At 39.6% G+C, this 17739-nt stretch overlaps 3 protein-coding genes across 3 annotated transcripts; all 3 read right to left on the reverse strand.

Annotated features, from left to right (window-relative positions):
• Positions 1-4726: 4726 nt before the first annotated feature.
• LOC129423768 (intracellular hyaluronan-binding protein 4) lies at positions 4727-7252 on the reverse strand. Its single transcript, XM_055180229.2, has 8 exons — positions 6842-7252; positions 6551-6662; positions 6309-6455; positions 6102-6173; positions 5921-6004; positions 5607-5772; positions 5127-5315; positions 4727-4983 (listed from the first exon to the last, which is right to left on the reverse strand). The coding sequence occupies exons 1-8, from the start codon at positions 7077-7079 to the stop codon at positions 4939-4941; spliced, it is 1053 nt and encodes a 350-aa protein (XP_055036204.2). The 5' UTR covers positions 7080-7252; the 3' UTR covers positions 4727-4938.
• Positions 7253-8217: 965 nt separating this feature from the next.
• LOC129423899 (uncharacterized) lies at positions 8218-15969 on the reverse strand. The gene is made up of 4 exons (XM_055180425.2): positions 15602-15969; positions 15005-15143; positions 9993-10475; positions 8218-9876 (listed from the first exon to the last, which is right to left on the reverse strand). Exons 1-4 carry the CDS (start codon positions 15779-15781, stop codon positions 8423-8425), a joined length of 2256 nt encoding a protein of 751 aa, XP_055036400.1. The 5' UTR covers positions 15782-15969; the 3' UTR covers positions 8218-8422.
• A 322-nt stretch (positions 15970-16291) lies between these two features.
• On the reverse strand, positions 16292-17325 carry hspb9l (heat shock protein, alpha-crystallin-related, b9-like). Its single transcript, XM_055180426.2, has one exon. It carries the CDS (start codon positions 17248-17250, stop codon positions 16597-16599), a length of 654 nt encoding a protein of 217 aa, XP_055036401.1. The 5' UTR covers positions 17251-17325; the 3' UTR covers positions 16292-16596.
• Between the last annotated feature and the right edge of the window lie 414 nt (positions 17326-17739).

Here is a 17739-nt window from a genome sequence, read left to right on the forward strand (position 1 = left end):
GTGTTGAAGACTGTGGGGCAGAGATCTATGAGTTCCCATAGCTACTGAATTATTAATAAACACGGGTACTGCTGAAAGGACCCCTCTCTCCCTGCAGGGCAAAAACGGCCTGTGTCTTACTAGCTCTAGAGGCTTGATTGATTAGTGGCTTGTTATTAATAGATAAGGGTAGACTTTGATATAACCTGCCTGTTCGAACACACATACCATAAAATGAATAAGAAAAATAGTGTATATTGCTGCATGCATATTTAATTCAGAAGGAACATAGCATTTATTCACAGTTGTTTGTATCTTTTGCCAAAAAAAAAACAACGTTTTGTTTGGTAGTACTGCCTCAATCGTTAAGTGTAAAATGAACGAAACTAAATCCCAAAAGCACTCTTGTTTATCAGACTGCATTTCCTTAGTTGACAAGTCTCTGTAGTACACTTCAGGATTCAAGGTTGCCAACAGCTCTAGCCCTAAACCCCCAATCAATACGTCAGGTTGGCCTCTTTAAGTTCCACCTTAATACCATGGAGCACAACCTTGAGGCACCTAAAAATCAGAACTTAAGCTTAATATTTAACTGTCCAATCACAGCACAGGACCTCTGGATACCATACATTTTAATGAGCTAGGCTAGTGTTGTGTGAGCCCATCGGTATCACCAGAAGAAACCTGGAGTTTTTTATATTTTGTGTGCTGATTCTGAAAAAACTTGGCTGAATGACTTGGACTTAACATGGTAAACCGCGTGAAATGGAGCTAGGTGTACTATGGTATTATTGACCAAAATCATACATTTGCTAAAAAGTTTACGTATAATTCAGTAAAGGGCAAACATTAAAACCTGCAGTTTGGTGTGCAGATACACTCTTAAATAAAGGAGCTTCACGATGCCAAACAGCTATTTTTGGCAGAATGGTAACACGGAAAACCTTTAACACCAGAAAACCTTCCCATTAAAAAAAGCTCTTTAGATTTTAAGGTATAAAAAAAGGTTCTTCTCCAAAATGGTTTGTCTATGACAGACGTTCTCAACTGTGGGCCTAGAGATCCACTTTTCTGCAGTGTTACCTCAAGCCCTGATCAAACACACCTGAGCAAGGTAATCAAGGTCTACAGGAATACCAGAAAATTGCAGGCGAGTTTGATCAGGGTTAGAACTAAATGCAGGAAAGTGGATCTCGAGGATCTTATGGTGCGTTTACACCAACCGCGGTAGAGGCGTGAAGCGCGAGTGATTTCAATGTTAAGTCAATGTGCAGACGCGTTGACGCGCGTCAGGAGGTCCCGCGGAGCGGAAGACACGTTTCCGCCTCATTTGCGCGTGAAGCTCGCGCGAAAGGAGCGAATTGAGCGTTGTGCGCGGTACGTGCGAATGGTGCTTTTGTGCATTTTGCGGTTCACGCGAATTTGCGGCTGACGCCCGAGTTGAAAAATTTGAACTTTGGCGGAATTTCGCGCCGCGTTAACCAATCAGGAGCCTGCCTGCTGCTGTGGTGGCAGCCCCGCCCAGAGTCACTCACTCAAGCAGTCACTCGAAGCTATATGACACAAGTTGTTATTTCTATAGAGGAGACAGGAATAAAAAGGACCTCGCTTGGAAGAGTGTCAGTAAGGACTTTGGGCAACCTGGTAAGTTGTAATACACACTTCACTTTTGAGTCACGTGACGTTTATCGACCCGCGCTGTTTATTTTCCCACTATAGTAAGGTTACCCAATACAAACTGGTAACTCTCTTGATAAATGCATAAGTAACATCAGTCATCTTGCAAACAGACACTCGCACAGCAGTTGCCCCTCCCACAAGCAGCGGATTTTGCTTCGAACGCGCGTCATATGCTTGCTTTTCCGCGAGTCTACTCCGCTCTACCCACGCGAATGCATTCAAAGTGTTCAAGCGGCAAACTCGGTGCGGTAGAGGCGATTTTGACCCCCAAAACGCGTTTTGTGTAAACTCAGCATAAGAGTTCAGAACTGCTGGTCTATGGCATCGCTGTAAAGACCCTTCAAAGCACCTTTATTTTTAAGAGTGCATCAAATCGGAAGGACTGACCGTTGTTACTTAATCATTTTATTAAAAAAGTTACGAAATTGACTAAGCTTAATAAAATACATTAAATTAAAACACAGTAGCAGGCCAAAGTAGGCTTGGCGCCACAACGGGGGGCAAAAAAGTATCCCCCCCAAAAACAGTTAATTCAGTGCTTACATTTATTTCCGTCACTTCGTTTTCGAGACTGAAGTTAGACCGGACGGACGGACGGCAGTCCTGATGTTCCAGAGTCGGATTTATTTACTTTCGCAGTTCGCTTTTGTGTCGTCTTTTCCCATGACAATGTCGCTGTCATTTGCATTTAAGGAACGAATGTTTGAAACATCAAGGAAACACTACCTGCGTCGCTGAATTTCACTGTACCATTTTTCATTTGCGCACGGCTAAATTCTTATGAGATTAGGTAAGAGATAGCGAAGTTAAAGGTGTAGCGGAGGATTTTCTCGAATTTTAGAAAAGAACCGCCTTCTCCACTTTTTTTAAACAATGCAACTGACAACTAGGAGGACCAATAGTCTTGATGATCCACCCGGAAAAAGAAAATCCTCCGCAATACCTTTAATTAATGATTATCAGGCTTATTAAGATTGCCAGGCGACTTAATAGTGAAAGTCAAATGTGTATAGGCATAATATGCAAAAATATAGGTAGCTGTAATAAATAAATGAAAACGAGCAGGAAATTGGTCATCGGCCCCCACCCAGAAATTAAAGTGCCCCATGTTATGCCATACTGTCGTCGGGCCCAAGACTATTACCGTCAGCTCGGTTAAGACCACCTTATATTGCTTACAGTACTGTACCCGAGATCATTATAATAGAGGGACCCTCTAAATTTAAACTAAAACAAGATCTCATTTGTTAAAGATTTAGCCTAACATTTGTTCAGGCCAAATAAACAAAAGGATCAAATATTTTTTGGGGATTATACCAAGTTCAACACTATAATGAATTAATCACTTTGTGGCTCAAAGCCAACAACCGATGACCATTTGTTTTCTATGCTCCAATGGATTTATATTAATTCATAACAGCAGAATTAGAATCATGCACAATTCAAAAGCCCCATTAATGCACCGAGAATGGTAAAGTTATTGGGGCTGACATGAAAATATAAGATGCTAAGCCAAAATAAAGAAAACTTTGGACTTTGAGTATATTGTGTACACACATCCTTCCAATATCACTGCTTTATCCATCTGGATTCACTCTGTCAGCTACAATGAGCTCACGCCTGTGTGTGTTACACCAGTTCAACACACTATCTACAAAAAAAGAGCTGAGAATGCAGAGAGAACACTTAAGCCTAACATTTACAATCACCTCAGTTTTAACCCAGCCATGGGAATTTGGCCCAGTCTCCTAAAAAAACAACAGACTATCTTCAAAGAGTGAGACAGTGTAGTGTATGACTACACAAAGGCAAAAATGTTACAGCTCAAAAGATAAGTGTCAAAGCAATCAAGGGGACAGCAAAAACAATTTAAGCATGGGCGATTTCTCACTAAAGCCCATTTCTCCAATAAGAAACTTCACTTTGAGTGTTGGGAAATGTCTTGTAGATGAGAGATTGGGACAAGCCACCCATTTCTTTTGCAAGACTGGCAGGACTGTCAAGCAAACTGCCAACATCTATAGTGATGCAATGAAGGTTGGTGAAAACTCATTGTAAATTTTACTTTCCTTCACTGTATGACTAGCAGTCTGACATTTCATCACCAGCCAAAGCACTGTGGACTTTACAAAACTTTACAAAATGTCTAACCACAAAATAAGGATCGTCTGAGCTCAAAAGAGTAAGGCTTTTTTTAAAAGCAACATTTTTCAAACAGTGCTTGACAGTACTGTGAGACATCTTAAACCAAGAGAATTGCTGTGATCGCTCTCTCACGTGGGAAATAGCAAAGTTGATAACGCTTGAAAGCTATGCTTCTTATTCTACAGGGTATGCAGACCCCTGGTGGCAAAAATTAGGTAATGCATTGAGAAATGCAGAAACAATTTTAATTGGTTTGGACTGCAGTTAGAAGTTTCAGAAACCTCTTTCCAGGCCTATGTCTGCCCTGGTCTCACTTTATATACGTTGTATGGATTTAATACAAAATTGGTGCCATTACCAATTGCCACGGACAGACACAACCGCATACAAGGATGTAATGCAGTTATACATATGCTCCTGTATTAGCTCAGTATTCGTCCTCCGTCTGTGTGTGCACGTGTTTAAGTGCACTCAACAAATGTAGGCATGTCAGAATTACAGTTATGCCGCTTACATAATGTAGCCTTTTTTAAATGTTCGATGACAAGATAGAGACTTAAGGAAAATTATGTACACCAATAATTTTGGTTTAACGTCCTAATAATCAGCCTACTTATTTGTATGTTCAGGAACTTTATTTTTTGTTCTAACCGGTTCAGGAACGTCAATTTTAAGGTTGAACCGAAAACGTTAAAATACTGTTTCTGTTCGGAACGAACCAATTGGGAAAAAATCTGGTTCAAAGCCCTGCTGAAAACACACTTAAAAAGTATATGCTGTAATGCACTGTAAGTTGCTTTGAATAAAAGCAGCTGTCAGATGCAAAAAAGTAAAGCCTATATTTCCCCCAAATTAAATGATTCACAACAATTTTGAGCACCAAACAGTTTCTGGAAATAAAGTCTTTAAATACAAAGGAGAGGTTAAATGCATCTACTAGCTTGCTTTATTTGAGAACAAACCATTTCTCCAGCCTTCCAAAACATCCAAACAACAGGAGAAAAATTGGAAGATACAAGGCGTGCATATTTTTATTTTTATTTGTATGTATTTTAAGTGCACTTTGCCCACTGCATTGTTACCAAAATAGGTTGGAGAACCGTTTGCTCTTCACCATCTTTCTCTGGACGAGCACTAACCCAGTGCTGGGAAATCCTCAGGATCATCTGGGTTTGGAGCCTAAGAAAACACCAAAACATAATTTAACCCCTAACGCACTCATGCTGCACAAAACATTTAACATTCAGTTACTTAGCAAAGTGTCTCAAACTAAAGTGTTGCATCTGAAAATGCTTGCTGGTTGCTTTTCTGATGAAACTTACCGCTTCATATTTTTGGGGAGACCTTTGGGACGGCATTGTTGGAGCCCCACGGCCACGACCACCTCGTCCGCCTCTGCCACCACGAGAGGGCCGAGCCAAGCTGCCCAAGTTGATCTCCAATTGGCGTGTGATGTCATTGGCTGGACGACGAAAAACCATTTCCTCTTCTTCCATGCCATCATCATGTTTCTTTAAATTTAAATCAAAGAGACAATTTAAGAACCACCTGCTTATGAAAAAAACTAATTACTGTAGTTTTTAAAACAATGGCTTGTACTACGAAAACAATAAACATAGTTGTGTATTTTTAGTTGAATACCGCTATAAAAAATACACAACTATGTTTAGTTTAATACCGCTATAAAAAATACACAACTATGTTTAGTTTAATACCACTATAAAAATAATCACCACACAAGAAATTGTGGCCTATTCTGACTAATTCCAAAGCAGAGATCCATGCACAAAATATCTCCTTACTGTGAGGAATTTAGACTTATGGATGACCACAGCTTTGGAAGGCACAGCGGTGTCTGCCTTGCGGATATTTAGGTCCACTTTAGGCCTGCTTTGCTCCTGTAGGGCCTTCCACTCATCCAGTGTCATCTCTATAGCAACCTCAATCACTTCCTCAGTCTCAGATGGCCTGTACGAGATGGAAGACAAAGATTTCTACAAAACCACCCATTACGAACTAGAAAAGGATGAGGCAAGTTCAATAAGTCACCCAGTCAAATTTGCTGCCAAGCATGATGTGCATTACAAGATATTCCCTGCAGATGTGTGAAACTGACCTGTTTTCTCCATCAGTCTCCACCGTCTCAGGGGTCTCCTCGCTTTCTCCAACCTCTTCACTGGGTGACCCCTCTTCGATTTCACTGCAGGAAACAAGGATATTCATTTAAAATTTACAGGACTTGACCTGTAAATCAGTAATATCATTTAAATGAAGACTTAGTATAAAATGTGAAGAACCTCATATGATCTTTCACAGAACCCCAGTTGCGAGATCCACTGCCACCGCGCTTCTCTTCTGAACGGACACTCCTGATTTAAAATAACGCATAATTTAAGCAGGTATTGTGCACACAAGAAGTCTATTTGTCTGCTATAAGCCTATATACAAAATTTAGCTTTTCACATTCTTCAAGTCTGACATGAGAGCAATGAATCAATACATACGCCCGGTCACTGCCACTATGCCTTTCAAATTCCCTCTTTCCCCTCTGGTCAAATCCATCATTGGATCTTGGATATCCTGGGCCTCGGGCTCCTCGTCCCCTGCCATTACCTCTTCCTCTGCTGGCCCTATCAAATACATCCACAGGCCTACAGAGGAAGACAGAGTAAGGGCCATACGATAAATTAAGTGTGATAAATAATAAAACAGGACATTTTAATAATACAGAATTAGAGATCCTTACCTCTCAACAGAGAAGCTGAGGGGTGTGTTGTCAGCATCGTTGAATTTGCGCTCAAAACTCACGCGCCTTTCTACCCTCTCCACCACTTCACCGCGCGCGAGGCGAATTTGGCCTGATAAGTTTGTAATAAAAATACATGCGCTTTTTAAACTTTAACTGTATGCAGCAAATTAAAATAAAACTTCGCGCCAAGATAAACGTAACAAATTGAATTTGCTTACAATAACGTCTCCCGTCTTACACAGGTTTAAAATATCATAAGGCAGGTGCGACCTGTCCTTCTCAAGTTACCTGGTCCACCCCCAACGCCGGGGGTTTTCCTGTCTTTCTGGGACTCCTTCTTTCCCGTTTTCGCCGCGGTGGACGTTTTCTTTGGCTCTTCTTTCTTTTTCTTCTGCCGTTTGCCGGCCTCTGCCGCGAATAAGATGTCGAAAGGATCAGATTCGTCGTCGAGCAGCCGGCCGAAGCGATTAGCGACCACGCACCCATATCCCTCATCCGGCATCTCCTCTACTATTAACTCCGTCATCTTTCTTGATCCCGTCAAGCAAAGCGAAATAATCGACTTCCTGTCATCGAAATGTGACAAATAATCGCAGAATTTGGTTCTGCTTTCCTCCAAAGAGAAAAGATACGTTGAGTTAAACAGTGTCCATGGAGTGAGGTAAAATCTCTTCTCACCAATTAACGTAACGGTCTAATGTGACGTCACCATAATTGAAGTCAGGTAAAGTGCACGTGATTAGTCTACGCCCCGGAAGCTTACTTTTCAAAGCGCGCTTATTAATTTCAACCACCCTTTTATTCGCATAGTATTTTAAGTAACTTAATCTTTTTTCTTTTTTTGAATTACATGAAATCATGTTTGATTGTTAATTTAAGATAACACTATAATCAACTAAAAAGGTTTATTTATTACTGTTATTTACACCAGTGGTTCTCAAACTGGGGGCCGTGAGATGGTGCAAGGGGGGGCAGTTTTATGACATTTTATAAAATACATTCATTTATCATAAATTCTGTGTAATAAAACCTCAGAAAAATAAGGCTACTAAGCAACAGCAATACGTTGTATAATTTAATATGTGTTTTGTTTAATTAAAATTATAAATTTTTATGTCATACATTTTCTTTTGGGGGGCCGCAAAGGGATGCACCATACCCAAGGGGGGCCGTGCGCCAAAAAAGTTTGAGAACCACACCTTTCCCAAATATAACTATTGACATCAAACACAATAACATAAAAAAATAAATAAATTGCAATAGCAGGTATGAGGTCATTAAACAAATGGTGTAAAAACTTCATGATCTAATGTGTTTAGCTTTACTATTTTTTTTATCTTTCAAGAGGCTCAATAATGTTTCATCTCTATTTGTAATAACACAAAATTGGGTTTTCCTTTTGCCCATTTTATATAAATATGATATTTGTATTTGGTTACAATCTTAGTCTATAAAATTAAATTCATAAAGCATTTACAGAGCCGGCCTTCTAAGCATCCAAAGCATTCTGCTATAAACTACTTTATATTGTTATAGTAGTGAACTTGTATTCACATCAGTATGTAATTTTCCCATACACACTTACACTCAATAGCTCTTAAACAAATATGCACTGTAATATTATATTTACTAGCATAAAAGCACAAAAGAAAACAGACAGCTGGTTCTTTGTGATGTTTTTATTACCTTCACACAAAAGCTCTAAATTTTAGGGAAAATATATCTATTTACAGCTTAGTTCAAATGCATAAGTGTGCAAACACTTATTTCATTCATTACTTCCACATAGCCCTCTGCAGATCATGTATAATAATGCTACGCATTACACAAATTATTTCAAATAGCCCTAAGTGTAAAACTTTGGTCTCACTACATGGTGTATTTACACTTATGTTGCTTAAGATTCCTTTGATCTACAAACGTCTTTCCACAAGTCTCACAACTGAATGATTTCAGACCGGTGTGAACTCTCTGATGGGTCCTCAAATGTACAGCCTGATTGAACGTCTTACCGCATACATCGCAACCGAAAGGTCTCTCTCCCGTATGGATTCTCATGTGCATCTGTATGCTGCTTGCATACCCAAACCGCTTTCCACACACCTCACAACTGTAAGGCTTTTCTTTAGTGTGGACCCTTTGGTGAACTGTTAGGGCAGCCTGTGAATAAAACTTTTTTTGACAATGCTCACAACTGAACTTCTTGAGCAGCGGACTGACCAGTCGATCATTGTGCTTCTCTCCTGTATGTACGAGCATGTGTTGATTTAGGGAACTCGGGAAAATGAAAGCCTTATTACATATTGAACACACACACTCTCTCCTTCCTGCGTGAATAATTCGCTTGTGCCTTTTCATGTAGTCTGAACTGGTAAATCCCTTACCGCAGACGTCACAAAGAAACGGTTTGCTTGAAGTGTGCTTGTGCATGTGCATCTTTAGAGCGTACGCTGTGGTGTACCTGTTCAAACATATAGGACAACCGTACAGCTTCACTCCAGTGTGACCGGCTCTGTGTCTGTTCAGATTTCCAGAGGTGGCAAACTTCTTGTCGCATACGTCACACGCGTATCGCTTTTCCCTCGTATGCACGAGCATATGCGCCTGCAAATGTTTGCGAGCGCTGAACCTCTTGTTGCAGACCTCGCACAGGTATTCATACGTTTTCTCAATGTGGCTCTTCTGGTGATTTTTCAAATATCTCTCGCAGCTATAAAATGCACCGCATATCTCACAACAGTAGGGCTTCTCTCCAGTATGAAGGGTTTGGTGATCGAGCATGTTCTGTTTGATCTTGAACTGCTTGTCACATATAGGGCAGTTGTAGAGTTTTTCGACAGCCTTGCACCTGTGTCTACCGAACGAACGCTTGCCGGGAAAAGTCTTTTGACAGTTTGGGCATGTAACAGTCTTTTCTGCTGTGTGAAGGCGCTTGTGTTTCTCTAGGGTGGCCTGAAATACAAAAGACTTGGAACATATATCACATTTGAAAAGCTGAGCTCCGGTGTGCATCGCCGCATGTCTGATCAGGCAGCTCCTCATTGTAAAACGCTTATCGCAGTGGGAACATTTGTAATGTTTTACGTGAGCCCGAACATGGTTAATGTACTTCCACCTCAGATCGAAAGTTTTCCCGCAGGTTTTACATCGGAACAACCCATCATTTGATGGCTTTATTACATTTAGGGTCGAATCGCCAATATCGGTGTTCTGCATGGTAACATTTAAGCCTTGCAAAAGAAATTCATTTGCATCTTGAGTGGTTATGGTTATTAAGTCCGCACAAGACTCCTCTTCATTGTCAGAGTTATTCTGGAGAATACCTTGAGGAGACAAACACAGACTGTGTTAGAGAAACGCATTAAAAAATTTACTATACTCGTATCTTTAATGAAAAATGTCCACTTGCAATAAAAAAGTATTGCTATGTTACATTTACCTTGAGTAGTCACTTCGAGCGTGGCCAGGGATGGATCTCCAGCATCGCAGGTTTCCAGCTGCACAATGAATTCTTCTTCATGCAGAGAAGTTTCAAACTCAATACTTAAATTCTGAGTTTCGTGAAATTTCTGATGTTTCATCAAGCATTTCATCATTTTGAAAGTATTCCCACATGTCAGACAACTAAAAGGTCTATCTTTGTGTAGCATATTGTGAATGTTCAACAAGGCCACATCACTGAAAGTCAATCCACAGGAGTCACAAATTAAAGGTTCACGTCTCTCCTCTGCACTCCCATTTGTGCTTGTAGAAGGTTGACTATCACTCAAACTTGCATTGGCTGTCAAAGTCTCTGCCTGTGCAGATGAGATCTGTTGGTATTGAATATTGGCATGATGTTCTGATTCTTCTTCATCACCGGTGTTCTTCTCAGGCTCCAGTGAGAGGCTGTTCTCGAGTTCAGATGTGGCTGCTTGACCGTCTGTGAGAATTCAAAACCGAAATTGTAAATGCAACACATAAGTGGGATTTAATTAGAATGTGCAAGTAAAAATCCACTTTTATATAAACACTAACAGAACACAAAAACATCTACCAAACTTATTTTGCTAGTGCTCGAGTAGCTCATTTGGTGGAACACTCCATTAGCAACATAAATGCTGTGTGTGTAATACTCAGGAAATATACATACTGATAAAATATATACCATTAAGCCCATTTAAGGGCACTTTAAAACCACTGATGCATGGGTCAAAATACAGTAATGGTCTGGGCCTGGGTAACAACTCAGTCCAGAGCATAAAGGCAGGGTGCACAATTGTGAAAAACACTTTGGAAAAGGTAGTCGGCCCGAGTACCAAAACACACTTGTAGCCAATCAGCAGTAGGGGGCACGCCTACTAACGGACATAGTTGCCTGGGTTGCGTATTTGTGGGGCGGGTCTACCAAAAGAAGGTCCAGATTCTATTGGGGTAGGGGCGTGTTTGTTAAGATGATTTCAAATGTGATTTCAGAGATCATACACCCCACCTTTAAGCCTCTTTTTCGGAAGGCATAGTGAAGCAACGGTAGCCACCGCAGGACAAAGACGTCATCGTCTAAGACCACGTAGTGACAAAGGGCACTCTATAGAGCAGTTTGTCCATTTAGGGCTACAGCAGAAACATGGCGGTTAGAAAAAGCGACTTCCATATAAGGGGACCTGCGATGTGTGCAGATAAAACGTGTCATTCTAAGGTAATAAAAACAATACAGTTAATTTTGCAAGGTCTTTATACACCACTGATAATATAGTTATGTATAACATATTGCACTTCCGTCAAGAGATCCTTCTAAAAGTTACACAATCCACCTGTAAACACTATTATAGACAGAATTATGGTCTGCAGTATTATCAGCCAGTTAAAGTCGCAATGAAATTGAAATGAAAAACTATATATATATATATATTTTTTTTTTAATATTGTGGTATTATTAACAAATGACTTATCTGTGAGCTTCATTATTTTAAAAAAATGTGTGTGTGCTCATAATCTTTAATCAAAAATGCAAATCTCCTCCCCTCCTCAAAACGATCTCTCTTCACTTCTGGTCATATGGTAGGGATGTCACGGTACCAAAAATCTAGTAGTCGGTACCAAAACCACAAAAAGTACTTGGTACCCAAGTCGGTACCACAGTGTGTAAAAAAAAGAACAATTATACTTAAACATTATTTTTTTTATTAAAACATTTCAACATTATAGAAAACTTTTAAGAGCTTCTGTTTAGGTTGTCTGTGTTAATGTTTGTTGACTTTTCTCCTGACTCTCTTGGTGTACATCCTCCTCTGGCTGATACTGTTAAAAAGAGAGAGAATAAGAAATACATTTTATTTATTTAACATACTGTCTGACAATGACTAATAAATCAGCTAAAGCTACAGGTGCTAAGGTGCACTTATAAACACACGCACGTGCACATACACATACTCTGAATGCAACCATTAGTTTAATATCACTCACATTGTTGCAGGATGAAAATAGTTATTAAAAACCCTTAACATTTTAATACTTCATCCAGTGACATTAGGCTACTTTTTGCTGACAGGATGACTAAATGGCGATGCATGGTCGCCCATTTATAAATAGTTTTTAAAGTTGCAAATGCAGCGTCATTAACAAATAACTGACTTACACAATACATTAACATCTAGCATAAAGTTAGCTGGTTACACGGCATTAATGCCAGCTGCCTCAAACAAACATAATATAGGGTCTGGGTTTCAGTATAAAATTAAAGTTTTACAGTTTGTATATAATGTTAATGTGAATTAAAACTTACCTCGAATTCTTTAAAGAGATTGGGGTGTCTGTCTTTCAAGAGCTTTGCCAAATTCTATGTTTGATAGCGACAAACAACTTTAGAAAGATTCCCGTGTGCTCGTAAGAGGCGTTCTTCCTCTTCTTTAACTCTTGTGGAGCGTCACATACACACGCGCGTATATGCTGCCCCCATCAGTCCCGGAAGAGTATTGCAGCCTCGGTACCTCCGGTACCAGAGAAAGCAGGTACCGTCATGTTTAAAAAAATGTTGGTATCGACTTGGTACCGAAGTATCGGTTCTCGTGACATCCCTATCATATGGTATGGCAGGTTGGCGGGGTCCGGGAGAAGATCGCAGCGATTAGCAATTAGCAACACGACCCAACTTCAAACAATACAATCGGATCTCGATGGACAAATTCAAATCCAGCCCTGCCTTATTTCATTTCAGATGCCGTTTCATTCGGATATACGTCACCACGGGGAAAATAAGAAAATCGCTACTTCCGTTTCATAGCGACTTTAAAGTTTTATAGTTTTGAATAGGGCTGGGTATTGGGTCACGATACGTAGGGCCCTATAAAATCCGTTTTATTTTTTCCCAAATTCCATTTTATTTTTTACCAAATTCCGTTTTCTCCGTTTTAATTTGTGCAAATTCCGTTTTATCCGTTTTAATTTTTGGCAATTATATTTTTTACCCTTTACTTTTATTTTAGTCATAAAAAGAGTGTGCCTTTAATGTTAATGATTAAAATGTAAATGATTTGGGGGAAACTGGATAACAGGATTATTTAATGACTATAAAAGATGCATTTACACATGCACATACACACGCACACACGCGCGCACACACACACACACAACTCAATTCAATGCATTGTATAGTGTTGTTGCAGGAGGCTACAACAAGGTGTCAAAGCAGTGGTGCCTTCAGAAGTGCCTTAAACACATCAATCCAGCGGAACGCGATCCATATTTTATACACAATCGCTTGAAATGCATATAACTTTACAAACATACACAGGATAGTGTTCTGACTTAGGACAGCAGGCATGAGCACGCAGCTCTTTGCACGTGCGAGCGAAAGAGAGACAGAGAGCGGCGCCATGATGCAGATGATTATATTTTAAATGCGAGGGATAGTTAGTTTGCCTCAGCTCGCTTGAAATGCATAAAACTGAACAAATACATGAGGATTTGTGTTCGCACTTCGGACAGATGCGTGAGAGAGCCGCTTCGCCATGGTTTCAGTGTTTTGGAGGGGGTCTGAAACTACGGGAGGGGGCGTGTCGCCCAGATTTACTTCCCCCGGTCTGCATTTCCCGCAGACATACGTTCGTCTCCCACACAAAAACATAATTTTATTCAAAATATGTAAAATTCCGCGAAATTCCGCGTTAATACTAGATTCCGTGTTAATTAGCCAATTCCGCGATTCCGTCCGCGATTCCGTGATCGCGGAAATTATAGGGCCCTAGATACGTGTCAAGATACATGGCCCGTGATACAATGTATCACGATACGATACAATGCGTTGCATGCTGCGATACATTGCGATGCTTTTTCTTTTTTTTCAAAAATGTAAAAAAAAGAGAGCTGATTTTTTTTCTTTTCTTTTTTTTTAAAACCAAAGTGCGTCCACACGAAAGCTGCAGGTATTTTTAAATTTTCTGGCATTTTTTCACTCCCGTTAACTTCTAAGACATTAGCCATATATGACAGACAACTGGACAGCGACAAATACAGCAGCGGCAGAGGAGGTCATTTGATGCACACAGAGGGATTATTAAGGTTTTTTTTTTTAAATATCGATAGTAGAGATTTAAATATTGATACACTATCATGGGTAAAACGTATCACGATAGTTAGCTGTATCAATATTTTTGCACAGCCCTAGTTTTGAAGAATTGTCTTAATCATTAATTTTTCATATATACAACTTTTCGAACACCAATTTCAAATGAGAAAAAAATGAGCAAGCGATTTGTGGTATTTTTGTAACATGGACAAATGCAGTGGCGGCTGGTGACTGCACATCCAAGGGTCGCTAATTCAAAACAAGTGTTCGGAGTTTCATGCGTGTTGCTTGCGTTTTCAAAATGTGTGTTTGTTGCATCATGTGAAGCATGTGCATCATGTGTTTTGTCAAAATAAGTGCCTGCTGCACACGCGTCAATTAATGATAAAAGAGACGCTCACGTTCACAAAATACACATAAGACACTCAGTTAACAGTAAACTCTGATTATGCGAGTATCTGGCAAACGCGAGCGTCTCTTTTATCATAAACACTTTAGATGTATCTGCAGCAGGCTCTTATTTTGACAAGACACATGATGCACACAGGATCACTCGACGCGCCAAACACATATTTTGAAAAAAGGAACCACATGACGGGCTACATACATGTTGTGACGAACTTCTCATCGAGCGCCCTCGAATAAAGAAGTCACCGGTCGCCACTGGACAAATGATGCCTAAATTCTGTGCTTTTTTTCAAATGGACACAAAAGTGGTGCAATTGTTATCATAAATAGGTGAAAGTATCTCCTTTGTTCCTCCTCATATATTTTAAGGGCCCATAGTTAATTTTCTTCTATTTACATTTTTACATGTTTCATCTAAGGCACTCTTGTGATTTTGGACCAGTATTGTGTTTTTACCTATATATGATTTAAATTAATGACTAAACACAGAAACTTACCATTTGGTTTGTCTTGTTTTGAGAGTTGTAACTTTGCTGTTGCTTCCAGTACTTGACAGTTGATGCGATCGTAAATCACCTTTATCATGGTCTCTACTGCTGCTTTACTCAACATCTCCATGAATTCAGCAAACTCCTTCTGGAAAGCAAAAGTGATTGTGCAATGCTTTGTTAATTAGATGCTGCATGCTTCGAATAAAATGTCATGCATGACAGGTCGATTGTTGTGGTCTAACAAAACATTAACTCTGAAAATCTGCAATACATAATATACCTAAATTAACCTTTACTCTGGCATTCATACTGCATAATGCTAAAATAATGGTTATACTATTAAACAGTGATTCAGGAACCGTAACTAACTCTAGTGTTATGTTATTTATGTGTTATTTCATTCTCAGTCATCAACTCCATCACCTATGGTTTTTGTGCAAGAGCCCTATGAAGATAATTTCAAAGAAACGAATAAGAATATGAGGTCTGTTACTAAAATGAGGTGTAACGTAGCGAATCCGTTAACTTACTGCACGAATTTAGCCAGTGACCTGCCAGTTAAAAATGAACGGATATTGCATGCATTTCTAAGGTTGCACTTACAGTTTTGGCTTGATTCGCCTGTTTTATTTTGTTTTTGTTTGCAGCATTTGCCTTTTGCCTCTTAGACTGCTCGGATATCACAGTCGCAAAGTCCGAGAGATATTTGCTCAACTCTGACACGACACTTTCAACGAATACCCCCATAACGGAGGAAAGTAACTCGTGAATCGCTCCGGCCATTGTCCAATACTATTTATCACGTTAACAGCACATTATATATTCACTGCATCATAACAAAAACAACTGTACAAAAATATTGCATCTAGAATACGCCATTTGCTTGTCTCTGGCGGGTGAACAAACGGAAGGAAAATAATCTCTCCCACTGTCTCGCATAGGAATTGCGCGAGTGTTTTGTACACGTAGTACTGCCACCTAAAGGAGCGGAGTTGGTTCTGTTACTTCGGTGATGAAATCTATTTTTACTGTAATTGAAGAGGTTAAATCTTTTGTTTTATTAATGTTTTAAAATAAAATAAAGTTATCAAATTGTATATTAATTATATAATAATTCTCATTTCTTTTGTTTCTCCCATAGAAATATAATACACATCGTAATTGTGTTACCATTATTTAAACAATTCTTGAAAAGTACAACAAACATCATTTATATTTTTCAAATTTTTTTTAGATAATTACTTTTTTAGTTATATTTTTATTTAAAGATTATTAATAAATAGTGGTCAACAATTCAACATCATTGATTTTCAGTTTATTAGATGTACACAAAATAAGCTTTAGACAAGGACATAATTTTACAATTTGACAAAATCAAATATAATATTAAAATACAAATGAACTAAACTGAATTACGTTCTTGTGAATGTTAATACAATTCTTAATCAGTATAATTAATGTGGAAGTATGCTACAAAATGCTGGTCACTTAAAACATATAGGTCAGAAAAGCACTTTATTTTATTTCTGAGCTATATATCAGATTTCCATTGAGTTATTTGTTCCATTGGGGCTGACACCATTTGTCGGGAATAACAGTTATTTTTTGGTAGACTCAGGAGCCTCCGCCTGGCTCTCAGGCTGAGGAGCAGGACTCTGAGGAGCAGAAATTTGAGGAGCAGGACTCTGAGGAGCAGGACTCTTCACAGCAGGTGTGCATGTAATAGGAATCACTCTCTCATTGCTCACGGCAGAAGCTTCCTTGGGTGCTTGTATCTGCAGCTGGCCATTTAGCAAAGAACAGGTCACTCCGTCAGTACTCACACCTTCAGGAAGGTCAAACTCCTGCCTAAATTCCTGGCATCTGTACGAGTATGATCCTTTCCCATCATCTTGTTTTTTCTCTGTTTTGCCGCTTACACGTAACTTCCTGCCCACTTGTTTGACCGACAGCTCCTCCGGAGAGAAATCTTTAGTGTCTAATGACAGTGCAAAGCGGTTTCCTTCCTTGGCAAGCTTGAATGAGATTGGTTTGAAAGTCGTCATGGATGGAGCATGGTCAATCTGGTCAAAAATCCTTTGATGCAAGCGTTCCATGAATTCCAGGTTGTGTCTCATTTCCTGCATGTGTCTCATCATTTCTTGTTCAATCTGATAAAACAGAGGTCTCGTTTCTGGCCAGAGACTGCGCACTGGCCAGTTGAAGTCCATCAGTGGGCCGAGATGAGGCTGAAATGTGCTTGGACAAAGCATCTTGAGTTGTTCTCTCAGTGCTGTGTTGTGTTGAGCTGGTCGACTCTCCCTTCTGTCCTTCTGTCCCAGTCAACAAGGCACAGTGCTTTTATTTGCTGCCCTAGAATGTTCCAGTAAGATTCCTCTAATAGCACAGCAGTATGTGTCAGCTTGCAAAGGGTATCTGCTATGACAGAGCAGTTGCAGTCATATTCCAAAACAAGTCAGCTGTATTTGTGTGAACCATCTGTTAAATACCAGACAAGTACATCATTGTTCTATTTACAGTGACCACTCAAGCTCTAATGGTTGTGCGGTGCATAACTTTCTAGTAGAGGAAGAGAATATACTAGTCTATTGCATTTTGTTATTGAGATAGAAGGTAGATAGATTGACAGACAGATAGATTGGTTGACAATTGGCTGTTTTTATTGGAAGGACTGCTGTGATCTCCCCCAATTCAAAGCAATAGCAATGACCCATCTTGGGTATAATATCTTTGGAGCGGCA

Source organism: Misgurnus anguillicaudatus, chromosome 9 (genome assembly GCF_027580225.2).
Source record: "Misgurnus anguillicaudatus chromosome 9, ASM2758022v2, whole genome shotgun sequence".
NCBI lineage: Eukaryota > Metazoa > Chordata > Actinopteri > Cypriniformes > Cobitidae > Misgurnus > Misgurnus anguillicaudatus.

What these genes read in the sequence shown, in the direction of transcription:
- LOC129423768 (XM_055180229.2), bottom strand. Translation starts at nt 7,079, where the DNA reads ATGACGGAGTTAATAGTAGAGGAGATGCCGGATGAGGGATATGGGTGC. An exon ending in CATAGTGGCAGTGACCGGGC is followed by an intron (nt 6,174 to 6,308) that starts GTATGTATTGAT and finishes ATTTTAAATCAG; the next exon opens with GAGTGTCCGTTCAGAAGAGA. An exon ending in CTCCCCAAAAATATGAAGCG is followed by an intron (nt 4,984 to 5,126) that starts GTAAGTTTCATC and finishes GTGTTTTCTTAG; the next exon opens with GCTCCAAACCCAGATGATCC.
- LOC129423899 (XM_055180425.2), bottom strand. Translation starts at nt 15,781, where the DNA reads ATGGCCGGAGCGATTCACGAGTTACTTTCCTCCGTTATGGGGGTATTC. An exon ending in AGGCGAATCAAGCCAAAACT is followed by an intron (nt 15,144 to 15,601) that starts GTAAGTGCAACC and finishes TTTGCTTTCCAG; the next exon opens with AAGGAGTTTGCTGAATTCAT. An exon ending in GCTCGAAGTGACTACTCAAG is followed by an intron (nt 9,877 to 9,992) that starts GTAAATGTAACA and finishes TGTCTCCTCAAG; the next exon opens with GTATTCTCCAGAATAACTCT.
- hspb9l (XM_055180426.2), bottom strand. Translation starts at nt 17,250, where the DNA reads ATGCTTTGTCCAAGCACATTTCAGCCTCATCTCGGCCCACTGATGGAC.